The 24006-nt window shown below is 38.0% G+C and overlaps 1 protein-coding gene across 1 annotated transcript; it reads right to left on the reverse strand.

Moving 5' to 3' along the window:
• Positions 1-715: 715 nt before the first annotated feature.
• On the reverse strand, positions 716-17920 carry LOC139970972 (uncharacterized). The gene is made up of 9 exons (XM_071977077.1): positions 17596-17920; positions 10288-10529; positions 9130-9308; positions 8166-8269; positions 7433-7698; positions 6146-6307; positions 4615-4655; positions 4228-4298; positions 716-3634 (listed from the first exon to the last, which is right to left on the reverse strand). The coding sequence occupies exons 1-9, from the start codon at positions 17734-17736 to the stop codon at positions 3383-3385; spliced, it is 1458 nt and encodes a 485-aa protein (XP_071833178.1). The 5' UTR covers positions 17737-17920; the 3' UTR covers positions 716-3382.
• Between the last annotated feature and the right edge of the window lie 6086 nt (positions 17921-24006).

Raw genomic sequence — 24006 nt, forward strand, 5'->3', positions numbered from 1 at the left:
AGATGCATTGTTTATATATTTTTTTGAACTAATGCGAGTTAAACCAACTGAACAGTTACAACCCGTCTCTTAAATACAGGCCTTGAAGTAAATCATAATCACAAGTAAATATATGATGAAAGTGGCTATTCTTACGACTAGTCGTAAGAATAATTTCCGACTACGCATGCGCAGTTGCTATTTTTATGACCGGGAGTACTATTTTTACGACGAGGAGTAACAATAATTTCCGGTTAGAGTTAGGATTAAGGTGTAGGGTTATGTTTAGGGTTACCCCTACAGTACTACATGCGCACTTGCTTTATTTACTTTACTGCGCATGAATTCGCCTTTGTCGTAAGAAAAGTTTATAAATAATTGTTACGACTAGTCGTAAGAATAGCCACGGCCATATATGATCGTCACCCTAGGCTCAATTCAACAAAACTGTTGTTGAAATCTCTTTCTTTATTTTCTGTCTTGCAGAGGATTTACCAGCTAAAACTGATACTGTACTGCACAGATTTTGGAGACTTCACACACAATGATCAATCAGGTAAGATTTCTGTCTGTTGCCTTCAAATAGAGTGCAAATATGTACGTGTTGGAATATAGGCCTATGCAAATACTTATGATACTGTAATGATGCAAAACATTGCTGTTTTAACATATATACATAACTGCTTGTAGTCCCGTTCCATGTGTGAATCATTGAAAAAAAACAACAACATGGTCGGTAAGTAAACAGACATGCATACTGTCTTGCTTATTAAATGTATTTCAATGGAAATTCAGGTCCATGTTCTGTTTAAAAGTAAATAAGGGAGGGAGGAGGAGGGAGGAAATAATTGAATTGTAAAGTAAAAAATTAATGTAGAATAATCAATTTTGCAAAAATCATGGTATGCAGCATAAGTTAATAAGCATATTTTATTTGAGCTTTATCAGTCACTGTTTTTATTAATGTGGACATTTATTGCAATGTTGCATATCTCTTTTTAAACTATCTATCAGCTATGCAACATTGAAGTGATTGAAAGCAACTTTAAATTACTTGAGGTGAAGTAAAGAAGCCCATTTGTGTATCACAAATTAAATAAATCTTCATCTGCTCTGTCAACAGAATCAATGGATCAAGGACCTGCCCCAAAGCTGCTGAGATCAGTCCACAGTGGCCACATTCTGTCTCCAGTAGTTATATTATTCAAGACCTTCAAATTTGCATTTCTGCATGAGAGACAACATGATGGAAAGTTGCCATGTGTAAATTCCTGCAAATTTTCATGAAAATGTACAATGTACTTCATAGGTCCTGTAACAGTTGATTCACAATTTCTATACGTAAAATCTATTCATTGTTGTTTAAACATGTTCGTATTCATAATTTGTGAGCTCGGCAGCAATCCTGTGCTGTCCTGCATGGCAAATATTCCCAGATGTGGAATTCGTCACATTACAGTACCGCACAATGGTTACTTTAAATTGTTTTGTGTACGAGGCCGAGATGTCTCTCACTCGGCATCTTTCGAGAGAGGGTGCACAGCCTTGCACAGATAGGCCGACCATGCATGTTGTTAAGACACAATTTATCTTTGCCACACCTATCAGAGTGCTTAACTGAGCCGACATTTGTAAAGAGTCCAAAGAGGTATGTTATTTTATGTTATGGTTTAGATGCAAGTTTACCCTGGACCTAAAGGCTTCTTCCTGTCCAATTGTAATATGTATATCCATCAATTACAGAGATAGTAAATATTCTTTTCGTAAGAACTTAGCGACAGTTTTGATGGGAGTCATGGGACTATATCACTTAATGGACTAGCCTTACTACCATAGATGATATATTCACTTGTTATTGTATATGTATTACTACCATAGATGATATATTCACTTGTTATTGTATATGTATTACTACCATAGATGATATATTCACTTGTTATTGTATATGTATTTGATAGAATGTGCATATTGTAGTTGTTTGTATAATTATTATTTTTATTTGTAGTTTTCACGAAGGTAAACAAAGAAAACCAGATGAATAAATAAAGAGCAACCTTCCGTAGAAGACTCGGTCCTAATTTTTGACGGCTACAGTTACAGGTCCTGTTCTATGAAAATGTATACATACTGTAGTTATTAGATATAGTAAATGTTTTCAATTGTTACTTCAGTTTAACAATATTTGTAAAAAGGAATTTATGCACTGGTGATGGTGTGTGCCTGTGATGTCTTGGATTGTACACATAATATTTTAAGTACATTTTCAAACTTGCATGTAGGCACACCAACTACATCTCTTTTGGTCAAAAGTGGTGTGAGCTTTGAAAATCTTGTTTTCCAAGGAATCTCCAACTCAGTTGACTCTCTGAATGGTTATATTAATGTAATTATCATTGTACCACATAATGTACTCACTCAGTGCATGTTGAATGTCTTGTTCAAAAAGTGTAACAATAACTAGAATACTGTCACTGTTCATATATGCCGTTAACCAAATATGCTAAATGCTTGTTTTTAGTTACACTTCTTTATTCATAATGTTTTGGCCCTTTATAAAGTAAGTGTAAGAAAGAAATGCTTCAAAAAAATTATGAAAAAATATCTTTTGCAATAATAATATAATTCAGAACTGAAACTAACACACCTTTCTCGCCTTCTTTACATAACACTTTATGGTTTACATTGGAGCTTCACTACCATATGCATTCCTCATTTTTAAACTAGATTTATACATATCCCCTCCTTACACCACCTCACCCTTCCCCATACCTTCCCAATCCCTTAACTTTGCCTCAATATTTTCAATGCAAGAGGAGCTTCAGTCTCTGAAAATTTGGAGAGGGGTAGGATTTTAAGCACCATTTAATATATCCATGTCCAGCTACCAAACATAGGTATGGGAACTGCAGTGCATAGAATTGGGCTAGGGAGAATGATGTTCGGCACGATCAAAATAAGACAGATTTTCTATGTAATTACAATGAAAAGCATCGCGAAGTAATTTTAATTATATTTTTTCGCATAGCAGTATGCAATGCTCCGATATACTGAAATGGACAGCGCCCTCTATTTCTGTTTTTAGTGCTTTGTGACCTTTTAGTAGACCCCCCTCCCCCCACTAAACAAATTATCATTCCACATATGTTCAAAATAGCCGGCAGGACCTCAACATGAAGGTAGATTCTCCTTCTGATCAATTTTATGGTATTTGTGGTCTATTCTATTTTGTGCAGGATATGTATGGGGAAATTGCCGCCATTTTGGCCTAAAAAACATTAATGTGCAACATTGACACTTGGGAACAACTGATTTCGGAAAATAATACATATTGCTAATAAAATGTAATGGGTTTCATGTAGACCCCGTGACTTTGCAACGAAAGTTAATTTTTAGATCACTTTTCCTACTTCGGCCCACGGCCTACAGGAATTGTAGTCGGATCATTTTCGACTCCACAAAACGTGTTGGTTTCCACGACATGTCGTTGTACGTTTACAAGGACGGTTTCTCCCAACGAGAAGGGTAATTGAAATAACAAAGCGGTGTTCCCTCGAGCCAGAGTAGCATCTACTGAAGTATTAAATGAGAGTAACTGCAGTCCTGTTTGTAGAGACGTAATGATGACTAATCCTGCCGGAGAAGTTGGAATTGTTATCTAGTGTAATGAAGAACAAAAGAAATACTAGCTCATACAATCGTAGAAACGTGATAGGTAGTCTGGAAAATGGAAAATAATTGCTCCGCAGATTGTTCACTCTGCACTTGAAAGCTTAATCTGGGAGTTACTTCATGTTGTTGTACGGATGGTAAGCTGAGAGCCTCGCGTGCTGTGATTTACGCCATGAAAATATTTGTTTACTGAGAATAAACACATACTCACCCTCACACGCACATACTCAATCACAGACAAACACACAAGACATATTATTCAATGTTTTCTTCAAGTCTTTACTCATAACTTCAGCATACAATTTTTGCCAGACAGCAGATAAATATATCTGGAGAGATAGGGATGGTAGATAAGGACTCAAGACTTGGATTAATCTTAATTCATATGATGTTATAAACTTAAATTTGGCTGGCTAACAAAAAAATCATCCAGCATAGGGTTGCGAGAAGAGTCAGTTTCCACACTATATTAAGACTCTGACAAACAACGGTCCGCCTTCCTCTAAGGTGGAAATGAGTTGTTTTCCTTGTCGAAATTCCGACAAGATTCACATACATTTTTTAAGAATGATGACTTACCGGTTGATCAAAAATGATCGTCAGCAGGTTGTTGCTATCAATCGTGGCAGATGTTGCCAGTGGTGGTGATGCTGTTCAAGTGAGATAAATCCAAAACGATCATTAATATAAGTATTCAAATATTATCCGGAAAAAAATTCAACAGTCACGCATTTGTCCATGCAGAACAGAGGATAAACTTTGTTCAGATGTAAGGTTCCTGTCTCCGAGCAACATTTAAACGATGCATGTTATAAAAAGTGGCATATAGTAATTCATATTCACTTATTTACTAAAATGGAACTGCTTTGTTCTATTTCTTAGAACATGTTACCATGTTTTTCTCTATTTATATCATATCTTAACAGAGTGCTTTTGTGAGTGGAAAAGTATAATAAGCAAACATACTTGCAGTTACAAGGAAGATACATCGTTGATTGCTAGTAAGGCTGCAACAAAAGAAGAATCAAAACTTCAGTGTGAAATGTTTCCCGGAAGGAAATGAGTGCGGTCTTGAAGAACTTTGAAAGCATAGACACCGGATGTGTGACCTGATTAATTCACTTTGGTTTCGGCTTTGAGGACAACTTTTCTGTATACTGTCGTGTGGACGAATCTAACCGTAATAGGAATTAACGACTTTGCGATCCACTTTATGGTCATTGCAGACTTTGCAATCCGACCCCCCCCCCCTCACAATTTTGCAAGGTCGGCAAGAGTTACTGCATAGTTTTTCCTTTCGGGAAACCAAAAAGTATGATAACTGGAAGCCAGGAAAAGTATTCAGGGGCTGGGCGAATATGGGACATATCAAGAATTCATAAAGCGGACCCTTTCACATAATTGTCCCCGGAGCCCGGCCTGGTTGTCGGCGCATCTGTAAATAACATTAAAGAACATTATCACAAGAATGTTGTGGAAGCTGATTTTCGGGTAAGTTTAGACAGGGGTGGGATTTGATGTCCAAAAGTAAGGGGCAAACATGGGGGGGGGGGTGGAGGACAGAAATGTTGGGTTTTATAAAGCCCCTGTATGTAATATGGTGCTATATTTATAGGTTATTCCCCAATACTAGTTGTGTATGTGAAAATTTCATTATGTTATCTACATAAAAGTGTTGCCAGATTTATTAAAGCGACACAAACGTATAACCAATGATTAATCTTTGTCGTTAATGAAGGGCTGGAAGGTGCATCTCATAGGTGGCAAACCGGCTAACAACCTTCTCCATGTCTATATATATCAGTGTTTCTCTCAATGTTCAATACACAGCCAAGCTGTATAATCTTTAAGAGAATAGGCCTATATATGGCACTGTTACATTGGTATCAGTAGTAGTATGCTAGTACTGTAGTGCGTTACGGATTTGAATAAGAATCGTCACAATGGGTCGATATGTTTTTTTTTAGCCTGTATATTGACATTATCGAAAGGTATAAAAGTATCACAGAGTTGCAAAGATATGCTGTGGTACAACCAATGCGTGAAAATGCGTGGGTGTCTTCACTTGATCCGGTGCATAACTACTTTATTATTGACTCGGTGTATAAACAGTACTGTCTAAACGAGTAGCAATTCCTCGCAACGGCACCTATTTAGTCATCATGATTCCAACACCCCCCCCCCCCCTCCATGAGACAAACCTTCGTCTTCTCAGGACCTAAGCCACCTCCGTTCGTTGGTTCGAACAAACATACCAGTCTATTTAAATACTTTATAATGTATAAAAGCATCATCATCATCATCATCATCATCATCAACAACATCATCATCATCATCATCATCAACATCATCATCATCATCATCATCATCATCATCATCATCATCATCATCATCATCATCATCATCATCATCATCATCATCATCATCATCATCATCATCATCATCATCATCATCATCATCATCATCATCAACATCATTTTACAAGATAACATCTTACCCTCCACTATCTTCAGCGACGAAACAGAAGATTTCTTGAAGTTGTGCTAAATTGGCTGAAGTAAACGTGACGTCAACAAAGTACGCATCGGCTGAACCGGGTACTTGTTGAACTGGCGTGGTACTTAAACCTATTGGTGAAACAGTGTTGATGGACACTATGCTGCACGGGGAAGTAAAAAATATTAGAATTTCAACATTTGTAGAGCTTACAATCAGGTCCCTATTACAACTTCTATTGGATTGGCATTAGTTGAAGACGGATCAAGATCCGAGGAAATGAAAATTGTATCGTTTGGCATTATTAATGACAAATAATTAATGATGGTATTTGTATAGTGTATAAACAGGGCTCACAACGTGTTGCAGACGTATATGAAATATGAGAGAGAGTTCAAACATGAACTCGTAATGTAATTATACCACGGTTAAAAAATGTGGAATTAAAAACATTACGTACCTCCAAATATTATCAACTTGAGAGAAAGTCACTTGATTGCAAAAAAATAAGTTTGAATTCTAATATTCAAGTGAAAGGCTTTTTGTATAACGACTTGTAAAGAGTTTTGCTAAATAATGATCTATCTTTTGAGAATTTAGTCGATCACATGTAACCTGTTATCACTCTAAAGGGATTCCCACTCAATGTGCCTTGTTTAGAGGTAGTCAGTATAGGCCCCAAATTATAGCACGCTATAATTGCTAAAAGTTTTCAAAAAGTACTTTCCTTGAGGTCTTTACTCTCCAAAGTGTTCTCATACATTTTTTTAAGAAACACACAAGAAGACTGAACGTCCCAGTTAGGAAAAATTCTTTGAAGGTTGTAATCAAAACCGTTTAAGAAATTTGAACAAAGGTGACCATATTCGAATATCTAGCATATTTGAAAACTTACATTTAATGAAAACTACCAGACACGGTTTTTAAATGAGGATATTTCCAAAACGGAGCAATAATTTTGTCTTAATTGTTTGGGGAGTTGTTCTTCACAACAATCTTGTCATTCGGCTGTTTTAAGATGATGGTTGGATGTGTGTCTCCTTATAACACTGATTAGGACTAGTAGTCTAATTGTGACTGATTTGAGCAACTAACACATTTCAAATAAAGAATAGCTTTTGTCCTCTGTATTATATCATGTGGATGGCGTCCAATATCGAAGATCTTACCATAAATGCCCCCATGTTCACAGCCTTTCAGAATTGAAGACATTCAATTGTAAAACTGGTAACTATATTAGTTCTAAAATGTAACCATAGGCCATGCTGTATTTACATATACGGTATACCTTCTAGTTGGAGTCGATACGATGGCTGTAATACGGGTGGTGAACGTTGATCCCGGGGAGACACCAATGCACGACTCAACGGGTAATACGGTGGGGCCATAGACAGGTGCGTCAACGCAAGTACCATCGCCTTCAATTACTTCAAATAGGAACTGCAATGGAATACTGCTCAAAGGTGTAGTACTAGCAGGAGTCAGAAAATCTTCAATCTGGACAGCTACACCAAACAGTCCCACTGTAGTTGGCATCCATTCTATTATACAGTCCTGCAGCAAATGTCCATCAGAAATTAACATCGAAACAAATAATTAGGCCTATACATTCAATAATATATACAGTCCTTGTTATTTTAATATATACAGTCCTCATTTTTGATATCTTTAAAATAAATTTGAGATATCTTAAATAAAATTCAACATATCGAAAATGCAATTTCTGATATCTCAAATTGAATTGGAGATATCTGAAATAATTAGAGATATCTTCAATTTAATTCGAGATATCTGAAATTAATTGCAGATAGCTCGAATTAAAATAAAAGATAGGCTATCTTTAATTATTGAAAAAATGTTAACATGGCGTTCCATACGCACGCGCATTCAACCAATCACTCACAACATCTGGTTACGTTGTCAAAAAAAGCTACCGTATATTTTCGAACATGAAAAGTATGAATATTGTTTTACACCTTACTATTCGTATAACATATTAACCAGGCCTATTTCATTCATACCTCCTCTATTAGGTTACCAGGGGATTGACCGCAAATAGAACCACATTCATCTCCAATGGCCGAGGCAAAGCGGCATCTTACTGTGTCTCGGTCAGGGTCAGTAACTGTAAATCAAGTTTGAGTTGTGTTAATTGTCTATAAACGAAATATGGTCTGTCTTCTGCATATCTGAAAGATTTTGAAGTAGAACAAGGAAGGCACTCTCCACCACATGGTCTTAAATTAGTTCACCCAGCAAGCAAGCAAGACCCTAAAGGTATACAAAACGATCAAAGTTCTAAAACTGTTAACATAGTAATTATAATAAACTGATCCCTTTAGGAATCTATTGATATGGACTTTGAAGGCTATTTTCTGTCGAATGTTTCCCAATATCAGAATAACTGTTTCACAAACTGACCAACAGCGACAGTCACGGTAATACACAAAATCACACAGTTGGCGGATATGATACAAGATGCAGTATGAACGTGTTCACTTAGGCTACATCTCAAACAATAATAATAATCATAATCATAATCACAATCACAATTACAATCACAGTCACAATCATCATCATAATCATTTCATACGGGCAATACATAAAAAATATATATATAGGCTATATATATATAGGCTATAAATAAATAGGCTATATATATATATATATATATATTTATATATATATATATATTTATGTATATATATATATATATATATATATATATATATATATACATAAATATATATATTTATATATATATATATATGTATATATTCATTTTATATTTATATATATATTTTTTTTTATATATTTTTTATTTAATTTTTTCAATTTTTAATATATATATATATATATATATATATATATATATATATATATATATATATATATATATATATATATATATATATATATAGTAGTTGTACGAGGGGTTCATCCGTAGAAAAGTAGTTGTACCAGGGGTTGTTGAATTTTACAAACCTGGAATCCTGTAAGATACTGGGCAATTGATTTGAATACGATTTATTGGCATGTTTGATGTCGTTGGAGAAGAATTTATCCGTCCGTTATCCATACGAGGAGTTAGATCTACTCTTGATCGAATGATCCAATTTCCATTGCCGCCATTAGCTAGTGTGATCCAGTTTCCTCCTTCATAACTAAAGAGAAACAGATGGTCAAATGGTCAATATACTATTATAGACACTGCTGAAGGTAAACAGAAGAGGATAATTATTTTGTTAATGTTTGATAAATGTTCAGTTCTGTTCACCGTATTTAATCCAGCATTCCAGATCATCATTATCTGGACTATGTTTAAATCCAAACCTACAAAATTACGTCTGTCGAATAATCATGAAAATCGAACAATTATCATTTCGTATTCGCTTTTTTAAATTTAATGCAATTCGATAAGACAGTTGCATAGAGTATCGGATATTATTCTTATGTGTAGATCACTGCAAAACGGCGTCTTAAGCCACAAGGTTGCGTTACAAAGACAAAATCTACATAGTTAATTGTTACCTTTTTGCACGGTACGTGATAGTCTTGTTAAGACCCTTGCTTGTATGTGCAGCCTATAGTGTAGCCTACCTTTCTTTTTCACAAAGCTATTTCCCCGTATCTATTTGCTGTACTGCCCAGAGAATGCCCGGGACAACGATTTAAATTGATACTAGGTTTGTATCGGACAGATCCTCGGGCATGAAAAATACAGTGGTATGGGCCAGCACATTCGTGGTAGGCAGAAACGGACTCTAAGGCATGTACAGTCTGCACGCGAGAAATAGAGTATTACAAACGACTTGGCCCAGACTAGGTAAGTGAGGGCACATCATTATAGCCTAGTTACGGTTTTCGAGCGGTGCTGGTGGTTTGGAAGTAGAGTTGTGGGTAGTGGTGTCAATTCTTCGCTATGTTTGCAACAAAATAGAACTTTATAATGAAGGTTGATTGCATATGCATGTGGGTATAATCTCAACTGTAACGTCGGTTTGGTATAATCCTAACTTAAGATTTGCGGATGCCTTTGCTTACTTAGGAAGCTCAGCATTTTGCAGTACACCTTACCTAACCCTCTCTTACCCCCCCCCCCCCCAACGCCCCATTAGTTGCCATATATAACACGATACTTACAAAACCTCAAAGATATTCGTTTGCGGGTTGAAGGTCGAACTCCCTTCTCCTGTGGTCCAGTCAGCTGCGACACTGAAATCTGTACAAATGTAGTCCAAGTCGTCGTTTAGCGTAGTGCAACCATTATCGCATTCTAAAAACCCTTCCCCTGGATTTGGAATCCTCGCCGTTATGGTACTTATATCACAGAAATGATCACTGCTGAAGGATCTTCTGAATGCTACCCTGTACGTAAAGAGCACCTGCAGTAAAAAAAGTATAGCAGGAAACGATAATCATGTATGGGATCTATAGGTTCGTTCGAGGTCGTGAGAACAAATCATGGATTGTAAGGATTAACTTCGGTAAGACAAAAGCCCCCAGCCCCCGCCCCCCCCCAATCCCCTCCTCTTCACGCAAAATATAGTAGCCCTAAATGTTAAATTTTACTTGTCGATCAAGCAGGCTCAATTTATAGCAAATATCAGTATAGTGCTCAATGAAGTTGATGTTTTCTTCACGGTCCGTATAAACAGTGGACTTTCGAATGTATTCCTCGATCAAATCATTAGAGCTACAGTTCCAAAGGTGAATCTCAGGACCTTAGCGACGGTGGGAGAGGGGAGGGATAATTTTTCAGACTTTCTTTCAAATGGTTAGCATTTTATAACACATACGCACAAAATTGTATACGTTGAAACTTTAACCGCATAGCTGTAGGGGCGGCGATTTGTTTCAAATATTGGGGGGTGGGGGACATTTGCTTGGGTGCAGGCGCGTAGCAACTTTCATCCCCAAAATTGTTCGCGCGCTTCGTGATATTTTGTATATATAAATATATGTATAAATATATATATATGCTTACTGGTTGCTACAGCCCTATTTTCATTTCTTATCGGCAAACCAAATTTCATTACGGATGCGGTCTGTCTATAGCTAATTCATTTCGAAGAAAAGAAAAAAACTACTTTCGGTGACTATTCCCTACAACGGCCAAAATTGGCCAATTGTTTTACTGTTTCCTATCGGCCAAAAATTGACCAATATTTTAAATATTTCATTGTATGACGGTAGTATCGAAAATGTATAAAATGGGGTGAAATTCTGTTTAAAAGTTTTCTTGTGGTTCGACGTTTACAGACTCGGATAGCAAGAGTCAATCCGATAGGCAGTATTCGCAAGTTAGTAGTACACTGAAAGTCAATAAGAGTTACGTAGTCTGATTAGGTATTTGTACTAACCAGCAGTGCAGGAGGCATTGCTTTCGTAGACTGAACATTATATTCCTATTTAATCACACATTTTTCTTTCATGTAAGATTGATTGAGAATAAATTAAGTACCGTAACACCGCTCGACAACTCTCCCGACATTTTCTTTTCCTATCGCCTTCTCCGGCGAACGCGACAATACGTTTAGATGGGTTGCTGAGTACGAGTTCGGTTTGATTCAGAGAATGTTTGATCTAGAGTTGACGTGAGTGGGTTAACCAGTTAGTGATTGTTTTTTATGATTTAAGTTTGATTATATTTTTCCCATTTGTTTTTTTTCAGATTTCGAACAACACATTAAAGTTTGGAATTCAGAGTCACAACCAAGTCAGGGCGCATTTCATTATTTGGTGCCTTACTTGCACCAACAAAAATGGTAAACTGATTATTGGTACATAGTTTGGGTTTGGTTTTATGTGACCATATTCAGGGGCGGATCCAGGATTTTGAGAAAGGGGGGGCCGACATCCCGATGGTAGCACTTTAGTGATCTGCGTCCTGGGGGAGGGGTCTAGGGGGAGGGGCCCCCTCCCCCTTGGAAATTTTTGGTTAATTGTGAGTGCTTAGATGCAAAATGGTGAAACATTTCGCCAAAAACTAGAAAAACCAGAAACGTTGCAGACACGCTTTTTTGTGCACATATTTTTGCTCGATAGACACATATTTAAGAACGCTCAACAGTGCATGTACAATGGATACACTATTATTGCGTCGATTCGTTTTTTCTTTTGCGCGAAAATTATGACGCCAGATTCACCCCAAGAAAAAACATAAAACAAGATATGTTCAATGAGATAATTATGATATACTTATTGATGAAATGGGGGTGTAGGCGGTGTTACACTATCTAACGCAACGTAGTCGCCAAGAACCTGAAGTATTATTAAGGGAGGGCCTGATAATAAGCGGAAACGGATCACCGACCGAAAATATATCGGAATTTGTGGATTATTTCTTGCTTCCTATTCAGGGGCGTAGCGAAGGTTCTTTTGTTGGGGGGGGGGGGGGTGATTTGATTTGCCGACGGATCTGGAAGTGGTGACTGAAATGGGGGAGGGGTCTAAGGGGAGGGGGTGTCCCCCTTCCCTTTTGGAAAATTTTTAGTTTTGAAACATCCTTAGATGCAATCTGGTGTATATTTTAAGTCAAATTTGATTTGCCGACGGATCTGGAAGTGGTGACTGAAATGGGGAGGGGTCTAAGGGGAGGGGGTGTCCCCCTCCCCTTTGGAAAATTTTGAGTTTTGAAACATCCTTAGATGCAATCTGGTGTATATTTTAAGTCAAATTTGATTTGCCGACGGATCTGGAAGTGGTGACTGAAATGGGGGAGGGGTCTAAGGGGAGGGGGTGTCCCCTCCCCTTTGGAAAATTTTGAGTTTTGAAACGTCCTTAGATGCAATCTGGTATATATTTTACGTCAAATTTGATTTGCCGACGGATCTGGAAGTGGCGACTGAAATGGGGGAGGGGTCTAAGGGGAGGGGGTGTCCCCCTCCCCTTTGGAAAATTGTTAGTTTTGAAACGTCCTTAGATGCAATCTGGTGCATATTTTAAGTCAAATTTGGCACCGTAGAATTTCCATTTCGATATTATTTTTATGGCAGTCGGCAGAAGAAGAATTAATTGGGACCAATTATCGAACTGTGTTTTCTCTTCACCGATCGTTGAAATAGTGAAACTTCGTGATGAAAATGTTCAGAAAACTTTCCGGTAATGAGAAATAACAACATTCATTGATATACAAGCGAGAAACGTTAAAAATTGTGTACAATTCGTGAGCCGTGTCCTTAAGTTTTCCACGGAGAACGAAGAATGACATCTGCGATGACGTCATTCTGAACAGAGGATAATAACAACACGTTGTCACACGATAGCACGACTCATGGGCTACGGCCTATACGGAAGCCTTTAATTCCATTTCTTTCACTGAGTTGCCGGCGATTCTGGCACTCGTCTAGCTGAGCCTGGCTACAGTAGCTATACTGACGACCGTGACATTATCAGTTATTTGCCGAGAGATTTTTAACTTGCAGGCGTCGGGTGATTGGATTGGTGAATGAGTTTATCAGATGAAGAACTGGAAAATCGAAAAAACCGATAAAGAAGCTCCCGTTCTCCTTTTCTCTATTCAGCTTTCCTTCTTTCTTCCCCTTCCGCTCTCTTCACCTTTTCTCCTTTTGCCGACAGACCCAAAATTTGCCGACAGCGACCAAATTATTATATATAATATAATAAATAAAAAAATAAAACCAAAATCTCAAAGGTTTACTTGTTAACTCAAGGTTTCATACTAACGAAGAATCAGCTGACTCTCAAGGTTCACACGAAGCTCTTTTAGATGCTCTTATAGCTGCATTATGAGCCCATAAAAACTCGTGCACAGAAAATTGATGCATTTTGAGAACGAGACGCCCAGGCCGAATATAAAATATTCAAAGGCTACTACTGATGAAGCTCCTATAAAGTTTGAGAGCAGAAACCGGTCTAGTTGGTCATAAGAACCTACACTAGTCTCTCCTACTATTAACAGTACACTCAACTCAGTACACTATCAACAGTACACTCAACAGTACACTCAATAGGTGCAATTATGCTTTACCACGAGGAGCATGCTATAAGTTCATGTTCCTTGGGCCCTCCCTTAAAAATACTTCAGGTTCTTGGCGACTACGTTGCGTTAGATAGTGTAAAACCGCCTACACCCCGTTTCATTCAGATAATTATGATATACTTGCTAACTGTGCATTGATTTTCCCTGACAGTAATAGTCAGCACTATAGTACTGAGCCGTATCTAATCAATACGTGATGTCGCGTAGGCCTGGTAATTGCCTTAGTTTCAAATTTGGAATAAAAACGATCGCGTTTCAGGGAAGAACAGCTGGATATATATTAGGCTTTTCTTTCACCAAGTTATGCCTATTAGGAATTGAAAGTACTCCCACATAAAAAAAACGCAACTGATTTCCAAAAAGGGGGGGCCAGGGCCGGGTCGGCCCCCCCCCCTGGATCCGCCCCTGATATTGGACGTTTTCAATCACTCATGCAACAGAGCCATTTCGTTTAGTCTAACTTAATCTAAGGACGTCTGTTTTGTATTTGATGCCAGGCTTATAAGTAAAACAATTCAGTGAAGCAAAAAGGGTTGTAGCGTGTGGGTCAAATAATATTCCGTGGTGGATTTTTAAATATTTTTCAAATGAGTTAGCACCAATATTACATCTATCTTTCAAGAAAAAAAAACATTCAAAATAGTGAAATACCCCGTGTGTGGAAAACTGCTTGGACGGCTCCTGTCTGGTGAAGATACAGACTCCATTTGTTTTTGCAAGTATTGCGTTTAATCGTATGCAAAAGCTCCTTCGAAATCGGCTAATACAGAATATAGAGCAATTTGGGGACAAGTGTCAGTGTGCCTATAAAAGCAGGGGCGTCGGAGCCGGTATGGCAGGTCCGGCGAACGCCGGACCAATATTCACGGCGCAAATAAAAAAGAAGAAGAAGTAGGACTAAGAAAAAAAATGGCAAAAAATAAAGAACCAAAATAAAACAAGCAAGTAGGCTAAATGTGACTCTGGCATGGTAAGGGTCTTGTTTTCAAGCTCGGGAAGTGCCATTTCCTGCAATCTGGGAGGCATTTTCTCAAAATTTTCTCCGTTACGCTACGCGCCAACCATGGTGGCGCATAGCGTAGTTTGACCTCCCAAACGTCCCCCTGATAATTATGATAGATGGCCACACTCTGATATGCCGTACTAATCCAAAATAGCTTCCGACGCCCTGAAAAGGCTGTACCTCTAATTAATTCATGTTATCATGTCTCATTTGATTGTAAGGAATCAACTATAACAAATGTGTTTTTTTTCTTGACTTTTCAAGTGCGTTTAATACTGTCTTGCCAAATAAATTAACGAATGATCTTACAAGATTTATCAAGGAAAACATGTCTTATTCATTTGCTGGCACAATTTCTCCAAGGATGGTCCAGACAAGTTAAGTTGGATAAAGGGTTATTGAAACTGACCAATTCAATTAGTAGTGTTCTATAAATGCAATGGTTCCAGAAGTGAGTACTTGGGAGTATACATATCGATGACAGTTTGAACTTTTCTTGCCATGTTTCAAAGGTATTAAGCAAAGTATATTATACACAGGGGCGGACTGGGTCTTAAAACCGGCCCGGGCATTTTCTACCTAGACCGGGCCATTTTTTATTGATATGCTACTTACATAGTGATCGCCGTCCTGGGGAGGGGTTTAAGGTTTGAGGTTTGAGAATTTTTTGAAGTTAAGGAATGCCTAAATGCAAAATGGTGCTATATTTCTCAATTTTGTAGGTTACAATAATCCTTTAAAAATTACCCAAAATTTTTTTTTTCCAGAATTAAACACTTGATGAAACTGATGAAAGTAAAAAACGTAAACAAAAGAAGACAAAAATATATGTTTAAGACTGGATTTCTATACTTTTTTTCAAGCATCTTTTGACAACATGCTTGAAAAAAAATGGAAAAAACCTAAATAACATCCATTAGCACGGACGGGTTGCCAATAACACGTTCTTTTGTTACGAACTAACAGACTAACTAACATGGTGATTTCATGAGCTGATTCCCACAGTTAAAAATATATTTCTACACAGCCCGTCTGTATTCTATTAACTTCTGTCAAAATGGGCTGTAATTTTTAACAGGCTCCCCAGCCCACCGGGCCACTGGCCCACCGGGCATTACCCAAATGCCCGTGTGGCCAGTCCGCCATTGATTATACAGTATCTAGTGTGGCTTACGTTGTGTCTTTCTTTAACCAAAATGCTAAGGAAAATGTTTTCAATACTATTATTCAATCTGGCACATGTGATCTATGCAGTGCCTGTCTGGTACCAATATTTTAATAATTTAATATTGCAAAAACAAATGATAATGAAGTTTCTTAAATACACATCAGCTATATTTAATTTAGGTTACAATGTACTTTTAGAAAAAGTCAATGCTGCTGCAAGAACTGAGTTTACAAGAATGGCTTTTAAGTTTAACAGTGATCAGAATCACCTTTTGTATATATTGTACTAAACAGCCTCCTGCACAAATGGAACAGAAATCTAAGAAATCCTCACATCTTGCCAAAATACAGAACACAAGTTTACAGAAACTATTTTATATACCGTGCTGTTTTATACATTCAATCCGAGCACTTAGAATGTTTGTTGTAGTTGGTTTGTTATATCGTTTTATGTATTAACTTTTGTATGTGTAGGCCTAGATGTATTTTATATGATATCCAATCATCTTAAATTTTTCCCCTTTTAATATCAGATATTTCTTCATGTTAAAGTATTTATAACTCCTCTTTATTAATTTTATATTGATACTGGAATGAATAAATCAATAAATAAATGAATGTAGTAAAATGATGGAAATGCAAACACCATCTAAGCCTCTCAGCCTACCCAAACAAAATTTCTCGTGACGCGGTTCACCTTCGCATCTGGGTCTAGCCTATAACTTGTAAACGCGTGCGTGAGTACGCGCGTTATATACTGCATTGTGCCTAGGCGCATAGTCTATGTCTATACCATGCGTCTAAGGGCAGAAGAGGACAAAAGTCGACCTAGTCTATGTATTATTACCTTTACGCGGCACTTGAATTTCACTGATTGACAATGAGTGGTAATCTTCCTAGTGTTAAAAGTTAGTATACAATGGACAAAACAAGAGGAAACTTTCACAGTTTAGGTTTGTTCAGCGTAGGGTTCACAAAAAGAATGTAGTCATATTCAATTCTGAACCTATATTGCCAATAATTATTTGTTCATTTGATTATCAGTGGTTGCTGGTGATGAAATATGCAACTCCGTGGATTGCTCTGTTGTTTTGACAACTTTGAAAATATATAAGCTGTCAAATTGCATGGGGAAATCACAACAAAATAATGCCATTAAAATGTCAAAATTATTCAAAGATCTTAATGTTACTATAGGTTATGTCAATAAATTTGACAACTGACCGAGGTTCCACCCTAAATCTCCATGCATGGGCTTTTAATAAACTGGACTTACCGTGGGAAATGTCCCAGGAGGTGGCGGTAGAGGACTGGAAGGCGTCCACGTTATCACCCCGCCTCTGAAATGAGAACCGTCCACCGAGAACAGTACACAGGCAACCAAGATGGTTGCTATGAAGATGCTCTGTCCCACCATGTTGAATGTACCAATGCTTCAATCTCTTCAAGTCTTCAATCCTTTTCAAGTCTTCAATCTCTTCAAGTCTTCAATCTTTTCTCAAATTCTTAACGGTGAAGCATTGATGAGCATTGATGAGTTTGAGTTTCAACAACTATATACGACTGAGAACTCCGCCAGAATCTATTAAATTCAGCTAAGTTCGTGGGTTTTTATTCTGTTATTATGTTCAACATACGCATGCTCAGTTGGTCCGCCAGTCTTGCTTCGTTGATTATTCGTAACTTCTAATTATAACTCCATTTACAACTTTGTCTGCGTATTTGATATTGTTATCAGAAGGCTGATAATGATATCCTTTGTTTTTTTTTTCGTTAACTGTGTACATTCCAAATATATTTAATTGTTAAACTGTGGTAAAGTGTATACCTGTATTGGGCTCACTGTGAAAGATAGTATGTCTGCCAAGATTATGACACTGTCCAATCAGGGGAGTTATGGAAGAACTCCCTGGTTCAATGCATGGTAGCAATTACTATCAGGGTCTGGTGCAGTTTCTATGTGTGACATCAAAGAGTAATGTTATTTCCAAGTCAACTGAGCAAAATGTTTCAATATTAGGATGTTATGTGGTAAAATGAGAAGTAGAAGTAGAAGAAAAAGAAAAAGAAGAAGAAGAGGAGGAGGAGGTTACGGCATGAAAACAGGCGTCCGATAACTGTCCGTTAACTTTTAAAGGGTGTGAAGACTCGCGCAAGAATGAAACGTCTAATGCCGGTAATCTGACCTAGTTTCGAATGAGGTGTAATAGAAGTGTTAGACACCACCATCGATAGCAGAAAATACACACACAGCTTGCTACCGCCGGTAATTAGACACTAGTGTACAGTCAGTACATACCGTGAGCTGCGGTCAATACCCACAGCAGTACAGTACAAACGACACAGCGATGGACAACTCAGGTCCAGCTAAAGATAACAAAGTATCACGTTTCATTACTGTCTGCATTTTGCAAAGACAAGAGAAAAACTTCACTTGCAAGCAACGGAAAGTTAACTTTTTAAAGATGGCGGCACGCTGTTTGAGGCGAGTCTTCAATGCCTTTAAGTTATTTTCACAACGTCAATGAGTGTGGTTTGTGAACTGACGTTAGCCGTGCATGTTTCAATGTAACATAGATTCCATGTGGCACAAGTGGGGGCCCGCGTGCAAGGTGTCTGCGGAAACAAGGAGTCCTATATAATACCGAAACAGTGCTTTCATCAAAACACATATTACCTCAAATAATGATGTCACTAAATGACCGAACTAGGGAAAACATGACACTTGGGAGCCTTCCTATATATAGGAGCAATTTAAATTTGATGGCGCATATTTCAACATTATAGCAGTGGGACAATGCGCGTGAAATCCCTGGACGTATGTAGTTCCCATATAAAATAATAATTCCGCTTTTTTAAGAGGGGGGGGGGGGGTTGGTTGCGAATCTCGGATTACGAACCAAACTTAATTGCGACTCGCGAGATCAATTTCGTGTCCACTTCTGTAGGCTCTGTTTAAACTCTTTTTAGAGACAGTAAAGAGACAAAAGAAAGACAATGGGCTGAACAATGTACTTCTTACAAATGTACCATTTTGAATTTCATACAAATGCGCATGTGATATCTTAATAAAAATATATATTTGCGACTGGAAAAGCCATGGAATTCAATGTTATACCGATAAAAAGAGTGAGAAACGCCATTTCAATGACTTTCTAAATCGATAGCCCGCACTACAGATGTCTTAGTCCACAAGAACATGTGTATTATAGTAACAAGCAACACTTTTAACCATGGAATATTTTTAGCAAATGTCTCGTGGGGTGATTTAAACTGTCTTAACTACTTCCTGTAAACTGCCATCACCATAAGGCCGAATTGTTCACACCCGAGAACAAGACTGAGAGGACCAGGACCGGATCAGAATCAACTGCTCGAGATCAAACTTTCCCGTGTGAACGCTCTCCTACTCAGAATTTCATCCGGAGACCTCGATCATCCCATCACCGACGCCGGGGAGATCGCATCGGGAAATTTCATGAACTTTAATGCATCATATTACATTTTTTTTTTAAATGACCAGAATATAGAAAAGTGGGACATTGAGATAGGATTGTCGTGAACCGTTTACCTTATAGATGGGAATAAGGCGTATAGTATTATCAGTGAATTATGTATTATTAGTAACGGTGTAGACTTGATGGAGTTTCGGAAGGAATGAATCAGAAGGTGACGGGGAGGGGGAGGGGGGATGAGAGGACACAGACCTCGAGGGGTAGAGGAGGTTGTCACTTTGTTGGACTAGGCCACAAAATTACCAATTACCACAAAACTGCTCAACAAAATGAATCCTCTGTCAATTTCAGTATTTTTCTTTCAACAATACGAGCATTTGCGTTTCACATTTTTTAAATGTTCAAAGGGATTTAAAAAAATATAAATAATAATTATTAAAATGGAAAAGGGGAACTATTCATAAATAAAACGAGGGCACAACGAACTTTCTGACCAATAATTTCGTGATGAAAACCGCTACGGGAGAACAGGGAAATTCTGAAAATACTAGCTGAGAACAATTTTTTACAAGTTTATTAACCCTCTCTGTACACCCACCGCCTCCATCCGACCTCGCTTTGGTTACTCCACTATAAGAGCAGCATATTGCTTGTATGGACACTGCATGGCCAATGTCTGCAGCCTGTCTCTACAAATTTAATCGGTTAATCGGTAAAATCGCCGACTCGTTCCCTTTTTTTCAACCTTATTCTTTTCAGACAAGATGTTTTTAAAATAACAAATTTAAAAAATATCACAAAAAAAAACGGTATCCACCGGTAGAGCCCCCATGAAACAATTGTATATTGTTTTAATTATTACAGTCAATTCTAAAAGAGGTATTTTGGGTAAAAAAATCCCTAAATTGTAAAGGAAAAAAAGATTGACGTCACGTTATTTTTTAATGGTTTTTGTTGAATATTTGTTACGGTACCGAATTATATGAAAATTCTTCACTATTGTTTCGTGAAAGAGCCAGAGCCGATAAACATCAATACGCTCTTAGCCTATTATGTATAGACATTCCATAGAGACTGAAATTCATTGGTTGATTGTTTAGTTCAAGAAAAGGGTGCGATTGAATTATGTAAACCTATTATTTTGTCCATATAAAGCCTTCCATATGCAGGGGCATATAAAGGGGTGCAGGGATTTTAAAACAGACTGAATCAAGTTTAAATACCAAATACTTTGTGACTCCAATATACTTCAGCACTGTTTACTCATAGTTTAGGCACATTTCTACCCTGCAGGTAATGTAAGAGTATTCATTTGCATTTCCAGGTGGCCTCAGATGCAATTTGGTGCAATATAGCACACTTCAACACGCAATCCATTTTGTAAATAATTTTGCATTTTCACCTGGCCTTATAGATGCAATTTGGTGCTCCAAATGAGATTTTTTTCTCATTTGGAAATGAAAAAGGGGTTTTCTGACTCGCGGAGCGGGGGGGGGGGCTGAATGATACTTCCGCCCCCCATATTTTTCACTGGGGGGGGGGGGGGCTGGCGCCCCCCAGCCCCCGGTTCCTACGCCCTTGAGTAGTAGTAGTAGTAGTAGTAGTAGTAGTAGTAGTAGTAGTATCCTTAGTATTGTTGCTTACGAGGATTGACAAGTTTCCAGAGAGTTACAATTGCCTATTCGCTACTTACAGTAGTAGTACATTAGAGCAAGACTTCTCTATCCCCCCCCCCCTTCCGTTGGACAAAATCCCCCACTTGCAGGACAAAATGTCCCGCCCGCAGGACAAAATGCCCGCAGGACGAAGTGTCCCGCCAGCAGGACAAATGTCCTTCTCGCAGGACAAATAATGTCCTGCAGCCGTAGCTTTGTCTGCTGTGCGGTGCTTCCTTCCGAGGAGTATATCCTTTTATGCAAGGGGCGGACTGGGTCTTAAAACCGGCCAGGGCATCTTTTACCTAGACCGGCCCAGTATTCATTGATATGTTGTTTACATAGTGATCGCCGTCCTGGGAAGGGGTCTAAGGGGGAGGGGTTCCCCTCCCATTTGAGTTTTTTTGAAGTTAAGGAATGCCTAGATGCAAAACGGTGCGATATTTCTCAATTTTGTAGGTTACAGTAATCCTTAAAAAAAGACACAAAAATAATTTTCCAGAAGCAACACTTGATGAAACTGAGTTAAAGACATAAGCAAAAATAGACTAAAATATATGTTTTGGACTGGATTTTTTTAATTTTTCAAGCATTTTGTGACAACATGCTTTAAAAAAATTAAAAAACCGAAATAAAATCCACTAAATCATACATGTTCCAATAATACGAGCACAAGTCATGTCTACGAGAGTAGGAGCCTTCTGGCAGCCACACCATCAATGATATTTTTATTTTAAGTTTGGCAAAGATCGTTTTTTCAACAGACATCAACATAAACGCATCAAGATGTTCGTCGACGACTAACATTCGTCTAAGTTTGATAACCAAACACCCTACTGTATGTGGGTCATTTTTATTCATTCATATTCTCTCAGGAATTAGCTACTGAGCGATATCCAAATAATATAAGAAGATTTTACCTTATTTTACTTCGTTTTCTGGAGTTCGAGGTGCAGATTAATCAAATCTGTATTCTTTGCCAATGCTATGTATATGTCAGAATGAATTGGTCATCGTACTTGTATAACTTGTCGTAAAAATATTAGCACGGACGGGTTGCCAATAGCACGTTTTTTTTTTGTTACGAACTAACAGGACTAACTAACCTGGTGATTTCATGAGCTGATTCCCAGTTGCAAATATATTTCTACTCAGCCCGTCTGTATTCTATTAACTACTGTTAAAAATTGGCTGTAAATTTTACCAGACTCCCCAGCCCACCGGCCCACCAGGCATTGCCCAAATGCACGGGTGGCCAGTCCGCCACTGCTTTTCAGGATATAATGTTTGAGATGAGTATTGTTTGTTGCATCTGGAGGTCGTGTGCGTTTATATGTCGTCTGAAGAGACTAATGGGAATTTCACGGTCGAGTTGCGTTTAAAAAAAAATAGGAATAGTTTGCAGCTGTTTATACCTAAAGTTGGCAATATTCCATTAATCAAACAATGAACGTATTTTAGCTTCAAAATCGTTTGTGGGTAATGCACGTATGAATAGAACAAGTCGATCTTTGTGATAGACTTTTGGCATGCAAGGGTCACACAGAATGAGTTCGAGATTGTTGTTATAAATATTGTTAAGAGAAAAGTTTCCAATTGTAAGCCAAAGTTCTATTTATTATGTTCATTGAGTATCAACATAAACTTGCACGCAGTTTTGAAAACTTATAAATATCACTCAAAGGGGCTAAATATATACATTTAAGTCACACACTGAAGAAGAGCTAGTTATGCACGAAAGCTTTGCAAAATCCAAATATTTTCTGTTTAACTTCCAATCACTCACTAAATTATTTTTGTGTGTCTTCTTCGAGATCCAGCCTCTCTCTATAATATGTAGCTCTCTTCCAATCAGATTTAATTTAATTCGATATTTGTCGATTTTCTTCCAATCAGAGCTCTAAAAGGTTAAATGTGACACTGGTCGTCCAATGAGAGCACGAGACACCGACATATGTGAATTTAATTCGACAAATTTCGATTTAAAGACTTGTGGAACGTTAAAAGAAAGAAAAAGTTAATGGTTTGCAGCCTTTGTTTATAGTCTCATTTTGTTCACTTTACAACTTAACCCCTGGTCATTGGTGACTAGTCACACCAACACACCAAAGTGTGCACAATTCAATCAATCTCTCCTGGGGCACCACAGTGCACCACATCCACGTGTCCCCCGGGGAACTTCCCATAGGGTGCAGCTGCAACTGACCGGCGCACATAACTGTATTTACAAGTTACCTCGTAGGTCCCAATTTATACACCTGGGTGAGGAGAGGCAATAGATATAAAGTGCCTTGCCCAAGGACACAACGCAATAATCCGGCGAGGACTCGAACCTGCAATCCTTAGATCACAAGTAACCACTTGACCACAACGCTCTACGTATGCGCTCTCAACCAGGCGTCGGCGATTTCTATCAATCAGACCACGATCAAACTTACGTATTTCACCACGTAGGTCACCTGTGTATAGGGGCTTCATCATTAAAGGGTGTCGCGCACAAAGAAACGTCTCATGCCGGTAATCTGACCTAGTTTCGAATGAGGTGTAACAGAAGTGTTAGACACCACCAACATAGGC

Source organism: Apostichopus japonicus, chromosome 8 (assembly GCF_037975245.1).
Source record: "Apostichopus japonicus isolate 1M-3 chromosome 8, ASM3797524v1, whole genome shotgun sequence".
Classification (NCBI taxonomy): Eukaryota; Metazoa; Echinodermata; class Holothuroidea; order Aspidochirotida; family Stichopodidae; genus Apostichopus; species Apostichopus japonicus.